The 21037-nt window shown below is 44.9% G+C and overlaps 1 protein-coding gene and 1 pseudogene across 12 annotated transcripts in view; both read left to right on the top strand.

Annotated features, from left to right (window-relative positions):
* Positions 1-21037, top strand: part of macf1a (microtubule actin crosslinking factor 1a) — a 290975-nt gene that overhangs the window by 128690 nt on the left and 141248 nt on the right. For all 11 annotated transcript variants that reach the window (XM_084080015.1, XM_084080014.1, XM_084080018.1 and 8 more), the window contains 5 exons: positions 1608-1685; positions 3263-3355; positions 18556-18722; positions 19070-19182; positions 20690-20796. In XM_084080015.1, the coding sequence (XP_083936141.1) occupies positions 1608-1685; positions 3263-3355; positions 18556-18722; positions 19070-19182; positions 20690-20796 (558 nt within the window). The remainder of the gene's footprint in view (positions 1-1607; positions 1686-3262; positions 3356-18555; positions 18723-19069; positions 19183-20689; positions 20797-21037) is intronic.
* LOC311061206 lies at positions 12307-13917 on the top strand (annotated as a pseudogene). Its single transcript has 2 exons — positions 12307-13306; positions 13852-13917. The product of its transcript is annotated as an uncharacterized misc_RNA (transcript).

Genomic DNA, 21037 nt, shown 5'->3' with positions numbered 1-21037 from the left:
CATTTTATGGTCCTGTGCCAGAGAAGCACCTGATTCAGCCATTCCTGCTCCAATTCAGCATAGACCGTTTTCCCGTTAATGCCGTTACTTATAGATTTAGTGTTTGTTTACGTTTTCTCCATGGTCATAAAAAACTACAGAACCCACGTGGTTAAGAAGTCATGGACGTTTGCATTTCATTCAATCAATCTTTTCTCCAGGGACTTTTCAAATCAATCCACGCAAGAAAATGCATTAAAATAATGTAATTGTACTATGTGTTGGATTTCCTATCCCAGTCTCTTTTTGCAAGTAGACTTTCATACCGTAGTACTAGTACCGTAGTAGTACTTATATGTTGTATTGATATAGATGTTTTGTTGATATTTAACACATTTGAGTGACACAAATAAATGTGTTTCATTAAGATGCTGAACAGTATTCATCAAAGTATAGCATAATATCATTAGTCTTTGTTAGACAAGCAGAGATGGAATAAGTACTCACATTTTTAAGTAAAAGTATAAATTTCACAAGTTTTAAAATGTATAAAGATCCTTTGAAAATAGCAGATCTACAAGCTCACAACGCGCTTTGCGACGAGTTGCTTGTAGATCGGCTATTTTAATTGCCAAAGTATATATATATATAGATCCGAAGTGGTTTTGTAATAATAATCAAAAAAATTGTTACGTTTTCAAATCCTTATAGCGGAGTAAAAGTACAATATTTGCCTTTGAAATGTAGTCGTGTAGAATTGAAATGATAGAAATTTGGAAATATTCCAATAAAGTAAAAATACCTCAAAATTGTACTTAAGTACAGTACTTGAGAGTAATTGTACTTACAGTAGGTCTACCCTGAGACACCCCCACACACCTCGTCTCCGCATGGTGTGATCTCTCTCCTCCTTACATTCTCTGCTCCACAGCTTGATTATTGCTGTATTGTGGTGGGACTACACCGTAAAAGCCTGAGTGTTGCAAATGGAAACAAATGGACCTGTAGAGTTAAATGAACACTGAGGATTTTACAGGTGTACAGTCATGATTAAGCCCAATTTAACCATACCTTGCCTAACTTTACCAGTGTGAATACACTTGCCTGCATCCTGGATTGTGTGTGTGTGTGTGTGTGTGTGTGTGTGTGTGTGTGTGTGTGTGTGTGTGTGTGTGTGTGTGTGTGTGTGTGTGTGTGTGTGTGTGTGTGTGTGTGTGTGTGTGTGTGTGTGTGTGTGTGTGTGTGTGTGTGTGTGTGCGTGTGTGTGTGTACATGGCGAAGATAGCAAACAGACATTGTGCGTTGCGTGAGCGTTGGCCCTTGTAAAACAGCATGGTTTGAAGAGCTTGGGTTTGTTGGTTGTGCATCTTTTAAAGGCCCGTCTTTAACCGGCTCCGCACAGTTGAAGACGGCGCCCCCTTAAGGACACCGCCTGGTTACTACATCTGCTGATTTTCAAGCACCCATTGATGGCACTTTGAATTGAAGGCAGCTCCTGTATGAAAACACACACTCATTGCTGCTTCCTCTGTTTGCCTCACTGCACCCTGGTGTGTTGCTAATTAGTGCTTTTGCCGATTTGTATTATTACTCATTGTCTGCCTTGTTCTTTCTTTTACTTCCTCTAGCCAAGGGAAAAGGGCCGCATGAGGTTTCACAGACTGCAGAATGTGCAGATAGCCTTGGACTTCCTCAAACAGAGACAGGTAGGACCTTCTGCAACGTCACACCAAAAGATGTGTCTTGTCATATATGACTTGTGTTCATATGAAGTCTAAATAATGGTCAGGTACACTTTGATTGATTGAATACTTTATTAACAAGTTAGTTAACATTACATGTAGTACAGTCAAAAGTTATGCTGAAATGAGCCCCTGTGGAAAGTCCAAAAATAATAAGGTATAATACCAGAAAAAAACAACTGGTTAATGACGCTGTCTGGAAAATTTGGACAATGTACAAACATGTATAATTATTATTATTTTTTACTTTGTTTATTGGATTTTCCACAAAAGCATTCAATATAGAAAATTGGTGCTATGCAGATACATATAATAGCTTCCTCCAGTGCAATCCATCAATCCACAAAAAATGCAATATTGGATTGAGTGACACCCAAAAATTCACAACACCAGAAAGGAAAGGCAAATAGATTTAACAAAAAAATGGATAAAAACGGTATAAAAAAAAACATGTATAATTGTTGATAGTATTATGGTATCCCTCAGATGGAAAATGTACACACACACACACACACACACACACACACACACACACACACACACACACACACACACACACACACACACACACACACACACACACACACACACACACACACACACACACACACACACACACACACACATATAAAAACACTCCACTGTCCTTCTGCATGTGCTTCTCTCGCTCTCTCTATCTCTATCTCACTCTCTTTCTCTCCATCACACATTCTATTGAAACTGCATCAGCAATCACAGGCACTGCAGTGTCTCACTCTAGAGCCTAAACCTAATGTATACTCTGTAGTAAGACGCATTGTTAGATTGAAGATCGGTACTGGTTGGCAAGTGACATGTCATGACTTTAGACTCCCATCTCTATTCTCTCTTACCTCACCCCTTTTTCTCTCTCTCTTTCTCTCTGCCTCTTGAACCAAACCTTTTCCTCCTCTTTCTCTCCCTTTCATCATCTCTAGGTCGCCTTTATCTTAGTCACATTTTAGTGCCTCCTTCTACTAAACTGCACACCCTCATAAACTGCGCCTCTTGTCTATTCTCAGTTTCTCTCAGTCACTCAATCCGTCTCTCACGCTTTCTCTCATTCTCTCATGAACTCAATTTCTCCTCTCTTTCACTACTTGCCTCTGACTTTCCTTGTTCGGTTCTCAGGAGGAGACAGCACCAGCGCTGACCTCTCCTCCCTCTTAGTGTCTCATTATACAGCCTATAGTGGTTAGCAGTAGTTGAGGTTGTCTTTGCTAGCAATGCTAAATCAATATGTTCTATCTCATATTAAATCCAAATATGTTTCTTCTATTTTGGGGGAATCGAGTATCTAATGGTTTACGAGAATTTACGGTAAAACTTGCTATGCATCCCATGTCTATAATGCGTTATAAACATACTATGCATTATAATCTGCTTATACTGTAACACTGTATAAGTATACAGTGTTATAAGCAGATAATAATATAATATAATATAATATATTATAAGTCTACTTAAAACACAAATTATGCAATGTAATGTACTACTTTTTTTTTTAAAACCCTTATCTTCAGGTCAAGTTGGTGAACATCCGGAACGACGACATCACCGACGGCAACCCCAAGCTGACGTTGGGTCTTATCTGGACCATAATCCTTCACTTCCAGGTCTGTGCAGTTCTCACATGCTGTTCTGTGGGTTAGGACTTGGACTACAGTAATATACATTTTGGAAGATAAATTGTGGAATGATTAGATTCTTGTTTGGACGCTATGCAGTATTTTGCATAAAATCCATAATGGAATTATCACACAGATCTTTAATGAAATAAGGAAGGGTGTTCCGTGATTAGTAAGTCGGTCTGCTTCATTTGAGATTATTTGAATGAATAGTGCGTTGTTAAGTGTTCTGCTGTTGACTCTGGTGTCCGTGTCGATGTGAATGCAGCTCTGTGTGTGTGTGTGTGTGTGTGTGTGTGTACGTGTGTGCACATGACATGGAGGTTAACTTTAGTGCTTTGGTTTGATGCAATGAGACAATATAATGCAAAGAAGCTCTACAGAGAACTGTTAGGCCTCACTAGACTAGAGCACAGGACCAGACACATGTATGCTAGCAGTGGCAATAATGCTTGGTGCGTTGTGCAGTAATTGTTGTCAGACCTTTGCTTGTTAGTGTTTAATTAATGTTTTGCTTTTGGTTTTTGATTGATTGATTGAATACTTTGCACAAAAAAGCACAGAGGTACAAATGTATACAAAAGGTTGCTAAAAGGATAACCCAAAAAGCCTATGGCTTATTTCCATTGAGGTCCTGTGTATTCAATTAATCGAGAAATTTGGTGAATTTGTTTGTGTTTATTATGGATATGAAAGATGAACGCTGTTTGCTAGTGGAAGGTACATTTACACCACAACCACTTGAGTCCTGTTTTACATTTCAGAAAACATAATACTTTTTTGGAAAGATTTGCAAAGATTTTTACCTATGACATGTCCAAATAAATAAGGATGCCAGGGTGAAAGTGATTAAGCACAGTCCTCCTGTGAACTGGGTTTTTGTTGGCTGAATGAGCTTGGCTGTTATGAAAATTACAGGATTTATTTATTTATACTTTGCATCATAAAAAAGGACTTGCTGCAATTAGTCAAAATATCTAGATTCTAATGCATTTCAACAAGTTAATGTCTGAGCATCTTTTCAAGGACACAATGTACAGCATCTAGTCAGTCATGTGAACTCTAATGTTCCTCGCCTGAGCTTTGATGTGGCTTAATATTCACCAAATGTTCCCTTCTCACTAAAGCCTGCGGATAGGAATGTACCCTGTCGATGCCTATTAGTGCTGTGTACAGGCCAAGACAAGGTTATTTAAAAGACAGTATCATAATGGAGAAGAGTCTTATTCTGTGACGCCAAAAAAATACATTTAGTTCTTCAGTCAAAGAGTAAACGGTGTGATTTTTAAATGTAATTGGGTCAGCGTGTAGCTGTAGCTCCTGTGATTGGCCACTGGAAGGCGCTGGACTCTACGATTGGGTGATGACATCACCAGCCTAGCAAGGTGACACTGGCAGGCGGTTGCCATGGAGACAGGGGGCGCATGACACTGCAGCAGCCAATTCAATCAGCATGAGTCAGCAGAACGGTGAGAGAGGAAAGCTATGGAGGGTGATTGAAAAAAGATTAAGTGAATACAGGGGAGAGAGCAAGAAGGAAGGGGGGTACAGAGCAGGCCAGGTGGAAAGCAAGTGGTAGAGAAAGAGAGAAAGTTAGAGGCGTAGTCCGTAAATGATAGATACTATATATATATATATATATATATATATATATGAAATTGTTATATCGATATCATGATATGAGACTAGATATCATCTGGGATTTAGGACTTTGTAATATTGTGATATAGCAAAAGTTGTCTATTCCGGGTTGTATCACTTAAACCTTATACTTTCAAAAAAGTTTTCAGAAATCATGAAATTAGCTTCACAATGCGTCGCATCGTGATGCATTTTGACCTTGTATGTCTGCCAATTCCATTATTTTTGAAAATGTTAGAACATTTAAAAAAATAAATGTATATTATCGTCACAATTCCGTATATATCAAGGCATTTGGTCAAGAATGTTGTGATATTTGTATATAACAGAATTGAGGGGCATTCACAAGCCCCGGCTGAAGGGAAGCAGGGGCCCTGGCCCTTTAAGAGCCCTCAGCTGTCTGATGGGCAGCCATCATGGTGGCTCAGTGGGCCACGTTACAAACCATTTGCTGGTTGATGGTGTCTTGCAGTCCTAGTTACTGTGTAGCACATGCTTGTTTTTTTTTGTTTTCTAATTACATTCTAAGCACATACTCTGTTCTTGGTTTACTATAGGCCTACACTTAATGACTTCACACTTTGTTGCTCGGGATAGTAGAGTGTATGTCTAAATTGGTGTCATAAGTGTGTGAAACCAGAATAGAATAATGAAATAATGAAAATAGAATAGACAACATGGTGAAAGAAGTATGGCCTCTATTGCAAGTCCTCTCCTCTCTCCCTCTTCCCTGCATACTTTCTAAATGAAGCATAATTGTCCCCTCCCAAATTGCATTGTACTGTTGAAAGTCATCAGACAGAAGGGCAGTGGGATGGTCTGAAGGGTTATTTCCAGACTGCTCTCGTCAGTCGTTCTGGGCTGATTGTGACGATAATGATGTTGTCATACGAGACAAGGTTTTTGGCCTTTAGCAACCAGAGGGTACAGCTGATTAGAGGAATGAATCCCACGCGTCCTCAGTCCGACTCGTCATAATAGTTAGAATCTCTCTCAGCCACACATTTGCTTCCTGTTCCCCAATATATAAATCTGTCTCTTTATCTCTCTCAAGTCTGTATCTCTTCCTCACTCTGTCTCTGTCTCTCTTTCTCTCTCGTAATCTACATTACTCCCCTCTCTGTCCCTGAGGTTTTAGCATGTCAGCAGAACTGTTATAACATTACTGGAATGCCCCACAGTGATGCTAATTAATTTGCAACATGCAACAATTGCCCTAAGCGACCATCAACTAGATTGTAATTGCTCCAACCAGCCACCAGGTGTTGCTAGCTAACCCACTATAACTGATTTATTGGAAATCCTCAGTCCCCCCCCCAATCACTAGACCCGCCTCCTACTGAACGGTGTCTTTTTGTGATTGGCTAAACCAGTTATCTGCTTTAGATTCCTGACCTGGTAAGAACCTAAAGAGGAAATCCATCACTGCTTTCATGGCCTCTTTGTGCTAATTTAGGATTTAGCTCAGCTCAGTGTTATTACTATGTAACAACTGCAACTTACAGTAAAACCTATTTAGCTGCTAAATGAAAGTGCATAGGGCTAAAATAATTTATATATAATACAAATATTTGTTTTTGAACAGCAGTATGGCTGCTAACCAGCAGAAAATCCAAATGGTTTGTATGGTGAATGATCCACATCACCTGAATAAAGTCTTAATATACTGAGGTTTGACAATAGATCATTCGAGGAGGTGGAAAAAGAGTTTTCAATCCACCAGTGTGGGAGTTAAAGAATGTCAGACAAAATGTGAACAGTGTAGCCGATGGTTATTCTTGGTTGAGTTGGTTCCTTTTGAAAGCATTCTTCAGTCTGAAACTCTTTTATCCATACATTTCGTTTTGGTCACGGGGTTTCCCAGCAATGAAAATTGGATCAAGAGAGACGCTTTCAGAGACACGTTCAATGATTGTTGGCCCGTTAATCCTCAGCAGTTTAATCAAATTCAATCTTGTGTTCTGCGGTGCTTTGAGGTTGTTCGTATTACAGTACACACCATTTCATGTTGATGTGGTGAGGAATGTACAGGATCTTAATGAAAATATTGGAATAACATGACCTTGGAATCATACGATTTCTTTTAGGTCATTTTTGCTAGAAACAAGCTAAAGTATGTACCGTAGCTAGCTACTGTATAATATGATGTACGATTGAGTGACAATCCAACCAGTCATGTTTTCTTTTAATAAATGCACTGGGCCTGACAATACCCCAGCTAATAATGGCTTACAGGCTGAAAGCCTGGGGGAGCTGATTAGTGCCTCTTGTGCACGCGCCTGCGTATGATTTCTGTGCCCTTTTGGTTAATGAGAGAAGATAGATTCCCCATTTATACACATCTTTATGCCATGTGGTGGTATATCCTGGCCTGGCCAGACTAATATCACTGCGTAGATATTAGTCTGGAACTTCGGTGTGAAAGATTCATTTCCAAGGGGCGGTTACAAATGGGTTCAAAGGTCACAGCAAAAAAAAATCCCACTTTTAATAGTCGGCTCTGATTGGTCACCCACAACGCAAAATGTTTTCCAAACCGAGGTGTGCCAGACCAATCTGCCCAGGGCATTCTTTTTTTTAATGTTATATTAATGTTGTATTATAATTAAAATCAGTGTTTGACAAATGATTTAGGGGCCCACTTACAATACCATGGCGGCCCATACGTTGTGAATCGCTGGCTTATAGCATTAATGTCCCAGTGGAATATGAGGCTCTGCCTGGCAGTGACAGCACCATGCTCTACCATTGAAGCTACACCGTAGAGCTGTATGCAGTGCTGGTGGGTGGAAACCTATATACTGTACAGTATGTGTATAAGTTCTATTTTTGGCTGTATGTTGCTGCTCCCCCCCTGGTGTGTGAAACTGATTGATGGTGCAACAGAACATATTGTATGTGTGTGATGTATTATATGCATCAGGAAAATTCCTTCATTGCTGACTGTGTGTGTGTGTGTGTGTGTGTGTGTGTGTGTGTGTGTGTGTGTGTGAGAGAGAGAGAGAGAGAGAGAGACGTGTGTTTAGCTTTACACACAGACAGATTTCTTTAATTGTGTGTGTCACCTCCTCCTTCCCTCGCTCGCTCATCCTTTCTCTTCCTATATTCATCCCCTCCTATTTTCTTCTTTGTCTTTTCAACTCTAAATCCCTCGCAAATCCCCCCCTCCCTTTATCACTTGCTCTCTCTGTAATTTCCCCCTTAGTCTCTTCATAACCTGTGGTCATACAGACAGACAGACAGATGGAGTGACATCAATGTCCTCTCCCTCCTGTTAGTATTGCACACAGATGCAACAGTCTGATTTCTTTCCCTGCCTCCATCACTGTAGCCGCCTGGCTTTCAGCAAGGCTTTTGGGTCAATTGTGTGTCTCTCTGTATGTGTGTGTGTACGCATGCGTGCATGCACGCACACAGGCGCGCACGTGTGTGTGTGTGTGTGTGTATGTATGTGTATGGGTGTGCAAGGCATAGAGAACTGCTCACAAGCAGCCAAGAGAGTGAGTGTGTGAGGGAGGGGGGTAGCAGTAACAAGGAAGCGGATAGGAGGAGGGCGAGTGAAGGAGGGAGGGGTAGGGCAGAGAGAGAGAGAGTGGGAGAGAGCGAGAAAGATCGAGCAGTAGAGAGTGTGAAGCTGCAGCCGACAGGAGATAAAAGCTTTTCTCTCTGTGTGCCGGTGCCTGGCAGAGGGATAAACCGCAGGAAAGACAGGCCAGCAAGGGAGAGACGAGTACAGGCTTCCTGCTGTCACTGGAGCTCCTGGCTTCTCCTCATCTGCGGGCCTCACCACATACACACACATGCAGAAGGGCTTGCACACAGCTGATCAGGGGACCGCCCAGCCTTGCAGGCACACAGAAAACACACATGCATACTGTGTTTCGACAAGCTGTACACACTTTTTGTGTCTCACCAGGGAAGAGCATAGCAATCGGATCAGTCCATCCCTGCTATGACGGAGCCCCGTTCTCCACTTCTAAATGGAACAGCCTCGTCTTCTTCCTCTCTTGTCTCCTCCTCGACTCTCCATCCCTGCCTTTGCCTTCTAAGACTCCGTGGGGTGTGAACTCGCTGAACCCAGCCCGCCTGTAGCTTGCCTCTTCACTGCTCTGTAGTTTGTATGCATGCAGACAGATTTCTAGGATCTCCCAAGGACTCACACAAAAAATAAACTTGGGGACTGCCGTCGAGGGCTGCCCTTCACTGGACACTGATCCCAGCTGGCTCTGATCCAGTGCCGCCAGCCTTGACCACGGATATCTCTCCCATCATCTGGATCCTTATCTGGACTCTAGATCTCATGCCTGCCTCCCTATAGCGGCTTCCAAACTCGCTCTTCTCTTCCTGAGCCTCCAGACAGCATTGCGTCCAGCCACAGCTCCTGCCCCAGATGCCTCTCTCTAATTAGAACCAGCAGACCTGAGGATCTATTAAGAGAGAGTGTGGAGCGAAGAGACGAGAGGAGAGCAAACGAGAGAAAGAAGGGAGTGCCTTTGGGATTGTCCTCCTTTTCTTCCTCTCCCGCCTGCTGTTTTTTTGTGTCCCGTGTCCTTTTTTGTGTCCTGTCTGTAAAGACACAGTGGGATTATGTGTATACCCTCTGCAAACGGTGGTTTAAATTCTGTAGGACAGTTGCATCGTCGCACTGCACCAGCTGCGGGAGAGCTAGAGTCTGAATGAACGGCCGACAGAGAGAGACGGACGAGAGGAGGCACAGTGCCTACGACTGGACAGTACAGGACTACACTTCCCAGCTGTCCCCCTCACTCCCTCAGGGAGTACGAACTGTCGCCGAAGGGGTGAATCTCAGCGCCAGTATCCAGGGGAGAGGCATGTGATGCCACGCTGTCTGGGGAGTTTAAGGTGGAGCTTGTCTGAGATAGATACAGACTAAAGCGTTACCAAGAGACAGATATTAATACACCAGACAGGCGCTGTCCTTCCATCCCATGGTCCTTGATCACAAAAAAATATTTTTTTGGTTGTTTGTATGGAGCCATTTTGAGGATTGTGGTTTATCATCTTACACAATTTAATCCCCATCTCCTCTCTTTCTGTCATTCTGGGAGCTGGATGCCAGCGGCTCTGACTCTTGATTTACCATTAATCTTCCGTCTCAAGAGGTTTCCACGGCCTCCCAATGCAATACCAACCACAGTGCCCTGGTGGAGAACATGTGCACAGGCACACAAGATAGAGTTTCCCATGTTCAACGCATCCTGAGCTGTATCTGTTTAATGAACAGGAAAAGAAGCGGGAGGAATACGGAGGCAACACTGGGGCAGGAGTCAAATTGGGACTCTTCTGACCGACTGCGCCTTTTGTCGGGGGAGTATTGGCCGACTCTCCAGCAAGCTGTCGCAGCATTGGCTGACGGCACACTATCCTTCCCTCACCCACGACCAATATGGACGAGCCCAGTCTGCTGTCACGGCAGAACAAGACACCGCCTCACTACTACGAGAGATATTGACACCCATCGTCAGCGATCGTCACTACTACAACCTACTGTAGCACCACAACAAGATGCAAGCCTTCAGCAGCACTGCTAGATAATATCTGGCCTCTGACGTGGATCTGTCTTCTGGTGGGGATCATACTTGACTCTTAATGCTGCAATAACATTGCCTCAGTAGTGGGGAGTCATCAATAATTGATGAAGATGGATGGATACTAAAGATGAGTGCCGATAGAGAACACCCCTGGAATGACGGTGACATTTGGGACCACAAACACATTTTGTTAGTTCGCGGTGAGCCGATAATGGAATAATGAACGACGTTGTTGTTGTCTTCTCAATTTGTGTCAGGGATGCTCATTGACTGAGTCGTACACATAATCTGTGTGAGAGTGTGTGTAGTTTAGTCTAGTGTGTGCTGTGCATGCGTGTAATGGATCTGTTTGTCTTGCGTAGTGTGGTGTGTGGGCATGTGCAAAGTGTGTGTTGTGTTAGCAATGTGGCTGACATCCCTTCTCACAATCTTCGGAGGAATTACAACTGTCGAGTTTGGAATGGAGACGAAACCACTATTGATTCCATTACCTTGCCGGATATCCTGCCCCCCACGTACGCGCACACATGTGCACACCTGTCAGACACCCCCTTGCAGTCTGTGTGTGCAATATCCCATGCCTCGCTAATGAGCTGAATAAGACTGGCCTTTGCGCGCGCGCTCTCTCTCTTTCTTTCCATGAACACACTCTCTCCCACACACATATACACACACACATCAGCCTTCACAGACACACTGACTTATATGAGTGGCGATGACAGTTCACCTGCCAGAAACCCCCGTGATTAATCATCCACCTCACCCAAGCCAAGATTTATTTTCTTCTGTCATGTGACTTGCTGGCTGACCAGTGAGTCCCTATGTCCTTGACTCCAACACCACGAGCCTTCTGGGACTAAGTTGTCTGTCAGAGGAAAGCAGCCAGCATTCTGCGTACACACACAATCACACGCATCCACACACATAACTGTACACATACAGACTCACATCTACACGGACAAGACCGCAATACCCTGGGAGAGTGAGAGTAGGGCTGGCCGCTGCACTGCTTGTGTGAGGCAGAGGCAACAGAGCCAGAGAGAGGGGGGCGGGGGGGATAGAGCACAGGACAGAGAGAAGGGGAGCTGTGACACGCAAGTCTGCAGCAACCTGGCCAGAGATTCAACCAGTAACTGCCTCCACAAAATAATAGGTCTTCCCTCTCTCTCTCTCTCTCGGTCTGTGACAGCTTATTCCCAGTATCTTTCAACCATCTGTTTTTGTCTGCGAAGCTGTCACTGAAACTGGATCTCAAGCGGCTATCGCTAACAGCGTGCTGTGTGTGCTCAGGTTGTCACATTAATGCAGGACCTGCATTCGCCAGCCTATCTGAATATTTCCCTTGAACTTCCGTCTTGTGTTGGATTGAGAAAAGAAAAAAACGGGCCGCTCCCACGCCTGGAATAGACGTGCACACATCAACAAGCCTTACATTGCCTTCGCTGATGGATTGACTGACCAATACTTTGCATCAGTTACTTTACTTTAACTTTGAATAGGACCCTCACTTTCTCTCCAGGTGGGTCAGAGACATGGGGTCTTCTATGGGTTGTGTCAGACCTCCTCGAGAGACAGGGCTCGCTGGAGACCCGCCCCTTTCGCCAAAAAGGCGCCTTCGCTTCAAACGGAAGCGCAGAGGGAAGAAGAACAAAAAAGAGACGGGAGAGCAGGAGGAGAGTGAACCGCTGAGGAGCCAGGAGCCTGAAGAAAGGGACGAAGAGGACGAGGAGGAAGAGGAGAAGGTGACAGCAGCTGGAGCCAAGCTGGCCGATACTCAGTCAGGTCATTCCAAACTTCTGCTGCCCAGTAATACAAGTGCCTTGGACGCTATGGCCCCCGGTATGGGCCTCCGCATAGGCAGCAGGACTCTCGAATCTTCCCCCAAACCCAGCCCGGCCTGGCGGGGAGTCTTCTGCCTCCCGGGGGAGGAGGATACGGTCAGTGCTTCGGTAGACGTTTCCAGCCTCCCCGGCCAAACCATCACCGCCTCCCCTCAGGCCGGGACCACGACATCAGCCCCAGGCAGCACCACCCCGGGTGGGGGGAGGGTCTGCCGGGTCAGAGAGAAGGTCCAGGGTGTCCTGGAGAAACCATGGATCCTCCGACCGAAGAAGGAGAAAAAGAGGCAGGGCCCACGAGAGGCGGTAGCACCAAGGGAGGACGGAGTGAGGGTGAAAAAAGCAGGTCGCAGAGGGGGGACAGAGGGGACATTAGAGGAGGCAAGCGCCCCTCCGGACAGGGACCACAAAGGTGTGGTCCACATCCGCGAGGTGGATGGTAAACTGTGCGTGGTGCGGACGGTGTACCCCAGCGACTTCGGCTCCCCCCGGTGTATAGAGGAGAGAACGACAGTGACGTGGACGTACACGCCCTCCACCCCGCCCTGTCCCCCGTCACCGGCAACATCCTCAAAGTCCGGCTCTCTGAAGAGGATAGCAGGCGAGCCAAAATGGACACCGGCACCAGCAACACCCTGGTGTCCTTTAACCTGAGGGGAAGTCACGAAACCGCGGTGCCACAGGGGCCCGGCCTGGACATGGCGGCCCTGATGGTACCGGGGTCCTCCTTGCTGGAGTCGGGGTATGGCAGCGACCTGCCGCTGACCTCCCCGGAGACGGGGGGCACCACTCCAAGTCAGACTGACTGGGGAGGGCTGACCAGCAGCTCCTCAGAGAGACTGGATGGAGACATGATGGAGAGCCCGCTGTCGCCACAACAACTCGCACCTGTGAGACTCCTGCCGCAGGTCTGGTCTCTCTCTGTCTGTCTCTCCTTTTGCCTCCCCCCTTTCAGTCTCTCTCTCTCTAAATCAAGCTTAATTTACTTACCTGAATCTCCCTCTTTCCATTACTATTCCTCCCTCTATCTGCCTCTCTTATCCTGCCATTGTAGAAAGGTGGATTGGAATATGGTAAGAATAGTTTAGCTGCACACGTGCGCGCGTGTGTGTTAAGCATACGTATATGAATGCTGTTAGGTGCGTAGGAAGGTCTCTGAAGTTTTGTTTTTGTACACATCGTATCTACGCTATTGAAGGATTACTGTGTGTGTGTGTGTGTGTGTGTGTGTGTGTGTGTGTGTGTGTGTTCGCGTGTCCAGGCTGTTATCAGCCCTGCAGAAGGCACCCTCTCTCTCTCCATCCTTCCTGCTGCTGTCCCCTGAGCCTAATCAACACAACACAGGACTCCATCTCTCTCTCGCTCTCTCCCTCTTGCTCCATTTACTTGGCTCCTATCTCCCTCCCAGCCCTCTCTCCTTACTTCCTCTCTTCCTTTCCTCCCACATCCACAGCTCTTCTTGTGCCTCCGTAGTCCGTACCCTCCTTTTCCCCTCATTCCCTTCCTTCCTCGCTACTAACCTCTTCCATTTACTATTTCCCTCAATACCGTCACCCTTCCTCCCTTTCTCTGCCCCCTCTTTCAACCCACCTCATTCTGCTCTCTCTCTCTCTCTCTCTCTCTCTCTCTCTCTCTCTCTCTCTCTCTCTCTCTCTCTCTACTCCTCTCTACTCCTCTCTCTCTTTCTCTCTCTGCATTACTCATTATTTCCCTCCTAGATGAGGCTCAGAGCCCTATTTCACATTTATCTGCCAGCCACACGATTGAGAGAGACAGCCTTTGAGTCAAGGCTCATCTCTAGCCCTTAGTTAACATTTGAAACAGGTTACAGGAGCCACTGTGATAGTAATGCAAGGCGTGATGATGAGTTAATGCGGACAGCAACACCATCTGCCAGTGTGTGTCAGAGAGCTCCTACAGTACAGAATGATAGTGCTATGCAGTACATAGAATGTGACGTCATGTCAGCTTCCATTACTGTTTCATGTCTCATTTACGGTAGCCCTCGCTGCTGAGTCATGTGAAAGTAAGGGCACATAATAACATGCACACACACTGAGCCATACCTATCTGTACTTATCAGGTCCACAGAGACCCCTCTTTAGGAGTGTTTGCACCGGGCAGCAGTGATCAATATCGATAGTTTATTATGTTTTTTTGTAATGTGTTTGCGTGCGTGCCATGCACGTCTGTCATGAGAAAGATGTATGAACATGTGAAATTGTGTGCTTACAGTGTAGCTCTTGGTGTGTGTGTGCGCGTGTGTGTGTGTTGAGACAGATGTATGTACATGTCAGGCATGGTGTGTGTACAGTGAAGACCCTCATTTGAATAATTAGGGATTTGAAATGCGCATTCATCAACGTTATGGCTGGTGGGTTGAGTCTCAAGGGGATATCAGACACACAGCTACAGTACATCTGAAATGCATCGACCCATCCATCTATCTATGATCTATCAACCCATCCATCCATTGATCCATCCATCCATATATTATCTGTTAGCCTATCCGTCCAACCATCTATCACTCTCTTGACAGCTGTGTTGACAGGCAGGTACAGGAAAGGAGGTCAGGATGTCTAGTGGTTGCTGGTTTGATTTCTGATATGGAGAGTCCAATACTGTACTCGCTGTATGTAGAGTACGTACCATTCGTACCAAGCTGCTCCAAATACAAGAATCGAAAAAGAGTTAATCTCAGTCAAATGCCAGTGTACAACGAGTTGTTACAATTAAGGTTCAAGGTGCTTATTCATAAACATGCAAATGATGTACAGCTGACGGCAACATCGCAGTCATTGAAATTCTTGCAGTCTCCGCTTCCCTCAACAGTGTGCAAAAGAGCTAAGATGAAAATGCAAATAACTCAGGAGAATAAAATAAGTTAAGAATCTCAGCCGAATGCCAGGGTGCAAAGTGCAGTGACAACGGAAATGTCATTATGTGGCTGTGTTTGTTCTGATAAGAATCCCATGCTTCTTCCCTCTTGAAGTATTCTGTACATCCATCTGTTCCATCGCTTTAATCTCCCTTCTCTTCTCTTAACCGCCCCCACCAGCCAATCCTCCATTTTCTGTTATCGTCTCCTCCCACCCTCCCTCTCTTTCTCTCCTGCAGTGACTTCAAAGGGGACATGTTTCTAAAAGGCGCTGGTTCATCCCCTGAGCCGGGGAGGTGGGGGCAGCTAGTGCATCTATTTATTTTTTAAATAGTGAAAATAGGCGATCTACAAGCTCACAACACGTTGCGTTGTGAGCTTGTACAGTAGATGGGATCTTTGCTTTTCGTCGTATGATGAAGTACATGGGGCTTAAAGTGGTTAAAGTAGCATTTCTTATATTTAGTTCAGCGAGTCTATGATACTATTTCCAAAAATATGCTACCGTGGACACAGACAGTTTGATGACAGTCTTTAGGGACATTATATTTGTCCCACACGTCCCCTTATTGTCTCTGTGAACTGTGAGGCAGTCCACATCTTTTGTCTGTGTATCCCATAATCACTCATTCAGTCTGGCTGCAAATTAGTATGTTTGATGTCCTTGCATAGCTGGTGGTTTCTTCTGTGCAATGTCAAGTGTTTGAGCCAGCACACTTGGCTCTGCGAGATGACATGGTCTCTTCGCTTTAAATATACCTACCCAAACTAAGACTAAGATGTTCCCACTTTAAACTTGGACCAAGAGCTTAACTGTGTTACTGTAGCTTTTTATGTTTCTGCAACAATATTACCAAATTCCTGCACATTGTACCAGATGAATGAAGTGACAATATGGGTGTTACTACAGTAGGTATCTCATTGACTTGGTCTGACTATCTCTGCAGGTATATTTTTCAGTATAGTATGCTAGCCGAGCGCAACATCAAATGGTTGATGATAAGCTATCACTGAAGGTGAGGTTAGAAGCGACTTATGAATGTTTAGCTGATTCCTGGGGTTTACTGGTGATACTCCATCATCATTAGTGAGAAGAATGAGGTCTGAGGTGCAATGCACGGACACGTACAACACGCTAAGGAAAGCCAGTCCAGCAGGGTGCCTGCTCATACATTTCTATTCAAACCACATACTGTAGCAGCAGCAGCAGTAGCAGTGCCATAGCCAGTGATCCATTTATAGGCAGTTGGTTGCATCCTGCATGTATCCTGTCAGGCCATATGGACGTTGGGGTGTATGTGGCCTGCAGTGTAGGCTACAGTGGATAGTCACGGTCTCAGGGAACTGTGCCAGACTCTATAGGGCTCAGCGTCTTATACTGTATGACCTCTCCTCTAATCATCCCTACTGGTAGGAAGCTCATACCACCCATAGATAGCATGCTGCCGGCTCCTACCCACACTATACTTTCCTTCTGTCCTGCGAAGACAGCCTCACTACTCTTGTCTCCTCTCCCTCTGTCTGTCTTTTGGCTGTTACTGCAGTCCCCTGGGTATATACCAGACTTACATACTGTAATTTTAACAACAAAGACACAGACACACACACACACACACACACACCACACACACACACACACACACACACACACACACACACACACACACACACACACACACACACACACACACATACACACAGATAGACAAAGGGAGCGGGAGAAGGAGGAGTACAAAACACAAGAAAAGGGAACGAGGGAATGACAGAGGAATACTGATCACAGCAACAAGGGCCTGGTGCCACCAGTTACTGCACATAAATGTCAGCCTGACTTTGTGACAGTGGATATATGGAATTAAAGAGAGGAACAGACAGGGTGAGGTGGAGACGAGATGGTCCACTGGTCCTGTAGTTCAACCCATTTATAACCCATGACCTGAGGCTGATTCTAGAAATACCTTCAAAAACGTTTTCGTGCCAATGACCCCCAAAATGATATGTATTTGACCCCCCCGATCTGATGTTGTGTGCCAGGGACCCCCCAGAAGAGCAGATTTGTATAAAAACACCTTTTCCCTCATTCACATATTTTTCTAAAATGTTCAAAAATAGCAGATCTGCAAGCTGTTCTAATGTTCTAAATCCTAAGAGTTTTCTGAAAAGCGTCTGTTGTTGTATATAGCTAAAATATAAAATGACACAGATGCTTTCCCGGTTTTAACAGGTTAATGGGAAAAAAATGTAATTACGTTTAGGTCAGTGTCTGTTTGGTTGACCATGACGGTCAACCATGACTATGATGGAGTATAGGCCTATAGCGCTTCAGTGGTCAGGAGAGAAGGAAAGAAGGATGAGAGTCAGTTGTCAGGATCTGAACAGATGAATAAGGACTAAAGAAAACGAAGGAGACAGATCAAAGGAAGGGAGACCGGAGGGGAGAGAGGGATGATGGAGAGATTGTGAGAAAACTAGCTAATGAGACGGCTAGACTGTTGGAAGAATAATGATGGAGCGGAAGAATATTGATCCACACTCACAAGTAAACACACAATGCACTCTCCCTCTCTCAAACACACACACAACTATGGATGAAAACATGGCAAACTCTTGCCACACAACACACACACACACTTCCCATGTAGTAAGGCTCCCAGTGAACACACACACACACACACACACACACACACACACACACACACACACACACACACACACACACACACACACACACACACACACACACACACACACACACACACACACAATGGTAAAGGGTTGTTATTTATTTGACAGATGAGAGCTGTGAAGACAGACGACAGCTTTAATCAAAAAACCCAAAGCCTCTTTGTTGAGGTTCTGTCTGACTCATACAACACCGGTGACAGGCTGTTTCTGCAAACTCACTGTGTGTGCGTGCGCGTGCGTGCATTGGCAAAGGTTTCACCACATTTTGCAGTTTAGTTTTATTACTATGATTGATGTTCAGATAGTATTACCTACATAATAATAGTGATGTGACAAGATTGGTTTGGCGCACATGTTTTGTGGTTGGGCTGAATTCCCCATATTCTGTTCCCCCATATTCTATTCTGTGTGTGTGTGTGTGTGTGTGTGTGTGTGTGTGTGTGTGTGTGTGTGTGTGTGTGTGTGTGTGTGTGTGTGTGTGTGTGTGTGTGTGTGTGTGTGTGTGTGTGTGTGTGTGTGTGTGTGTGTGTGTGTGTGTGTGTGAACTCAGCTGCAGATATTTGACTTTGAATATGTCTGTCTCTCTCTCTCCAGATTTCAGAGATCTATGTGAGTGGGGAGTCAGGGGATCTGACTGCCAAAGAGAAGTTGTTGCTATGGAGCCAACAGGCAACAGAGGGCTACCCCGGCCTCCGCTGTACAAACTTCACCTCCTGCTGGAGCAATGGACGCATGTTCAACGCCCTGCTGCACAGATACAGGTACGCACGCCCACACACACACACACACACACACACACACACACACACACACACACACACACACACACACACACACACACACACACACACACACACACACACACACACACACACAGTGTATTAAATGCCTTGCTCCACAGATAAATGTAGACACACCCACACACACTTCAACATGGATAAAGGTTGGAGGATGGACTGACACACACACACACACACACACACACACACACACACACACACACACACACACACACACACACACACACACACACACACACACACACACACACACACACACACACAGACAGACCCTGAAGCTGACCTCTATGCTTCTCTATGTTCTCCAGGCCAGACCTGATTGACATGGAGGTGGTGTCTCGGCAGAGTAACCGTGACAACCTGGAGCAGGCGTTCGAGATCGCTGAGTCGCTAGGAGTAACCAGACTACTGGACGCTGAGGGTGAGACTGACTGGATGCCTGGATGACTGGCTTGGGTTGGCTGGCTGGCTGACCAACTGATTGGCTGATTAACTGCTGAGATAGAATTAGAGCCCGATTGATATATCGGTTTGGCCGATGCTATCGGTGGCTGGTTTTACAGTACATTTATTTTACATTTGGCCTGTTGCTTATATCCAGTAGTTCATAAATACAGAATAGCAGAATAAGACAGCATATCGTTATCTTACAGTACCAACTTACTTTGTCATGAAAAAAAGCAAGGCATGGCTTTAAACAGGAAAGAGAGTAAACGTGTCAGTCAGATAGGGTCACAAGGCGTGGGAGGGAAATGAAAGCACATAATCGGGTTCAGAGAACAGGAGGGGTTTTTATCCCAAAGGGATGGACACTAAGGCTGGCTGCAGACAAGATTATGCATTTAATATGTTGTCAAAGTCATTTTCTCACCGTTGAAACACCCTTTGATGTGAGACACTTATCCTCTGATCATCTACATTAGTGTAGGACAGCTTACAGGGGCTTAACATCGTTATCTAGTGGCTCTAGTGACTTGCTGTCCACGGTATCCCCCACACATAGATAGTAATTTTAACCACTTCCAACCTGGCGTCCCTATTTTGAGCCTGTCATTATAGGCAGGAAAAAAAGGATGATGATGATAATAATAATAAGAAAGCCTTGCAATAAAAATCCAAAACATTTCCAAAAATGCTAATAAAAAGCATATTTAAAAAATATGTTTTAATTTAACATTTTAAAAAATAGCTAGAGTAGCCGATCTACAAACTCATGTTGTGATCATGTAGATTGGATATTTTCGCTTTACGTCATACAACAACAAAGAACTTATAGGGCTCAAGTGGTTAACTGACTATGTGACCGCTCCCTTCTATTTTTCTCCTCTCTCCTCCTTTGCTCCTGTTCTCAGTCTCTGTCACTGTGTGTTCACTCTAGCTACAGTTTGCCACATAGGCTCATTCATTATGTATGCCCTGAATCACGTTGATCACATATTGATCATAGGTCACCTTGTTTCCTTGCTCATGTGTAACATTGAGCTCCAACATTGAGCGCCCACCGACCAGCTTTCGATGATGTACTACCGTTGCAGTTATCGCCACACCAGGACATCACTTTATTATTATAATAATAATCATTTTAATAACACAAGTGAGAGCAGGGTAGTGACAAGCAGAAAATGGTCCGGCTGGGCCAGGAATCGAACCGGGGACTAGCTGTCAGGCATTAAAGCCCATGTGGTACACGCCCTAACCACTCGGCTTTCGCTTTATTAAAGGGTAATAAATAACACAGTGACTTAGCTACAAGCAGCAAGAACACAGAGTGCCTTCTATCCAATAAATGATCATCTCTGCAACCAATAATAATCCTGATTCAATTACAGTACATCTCTGTTTTACTCTTGTTTCGCCCTCCTCCTCTCTCATTCCATGTGTCTCTCTCTCTCTCTCTCTCTCTCTCTCTCTCTCTATGTGTCCGTCAGATGTGGACGTTCCTTCTCCAGATGAGAAGTCGGTCATCACCTACGTCTCCTCCATCTATGATGCCTTCCCCAAGATCCCAGAGGGAGGAGAGGGCATCGCTGCACATGTACGCCACAGTCCACCCCAATGCATTCATCCTTCACATTCATCCTCTTTTGCACTTATTCATTTTCCTACACAACATTCCGTTTTTCTCTTCTGCTTTCATTGTAATGCACCGCTATTCAATGCACACAAAGTGCCAGTCCCGTGTGGGTTTTGTATTCTATTCACTACCGTTCTATGGTTTGTTGCATACATACTACATTATTATTATTTTATTTTTTTCACATTCATCTTCCACTCAC

The sequence above is a fragment of the Gymnoscopelus microlampas genome (assembly GCF_963454915.1).
Source record: "Gymnoscopelus microlampas genome assembly, chromosome: 15".
In the NCBI taxonomy this organism is placed as follows: Eukaryota; Metazoa; Chordata; class Actinopteri; order Myctophiformes; family Myctophidae; genus Gymnoscopelus; species Gymnoscopelus microlampas.
This window is presented reverse-complemented; position numbering and strand designations above follow the sequence as displayed.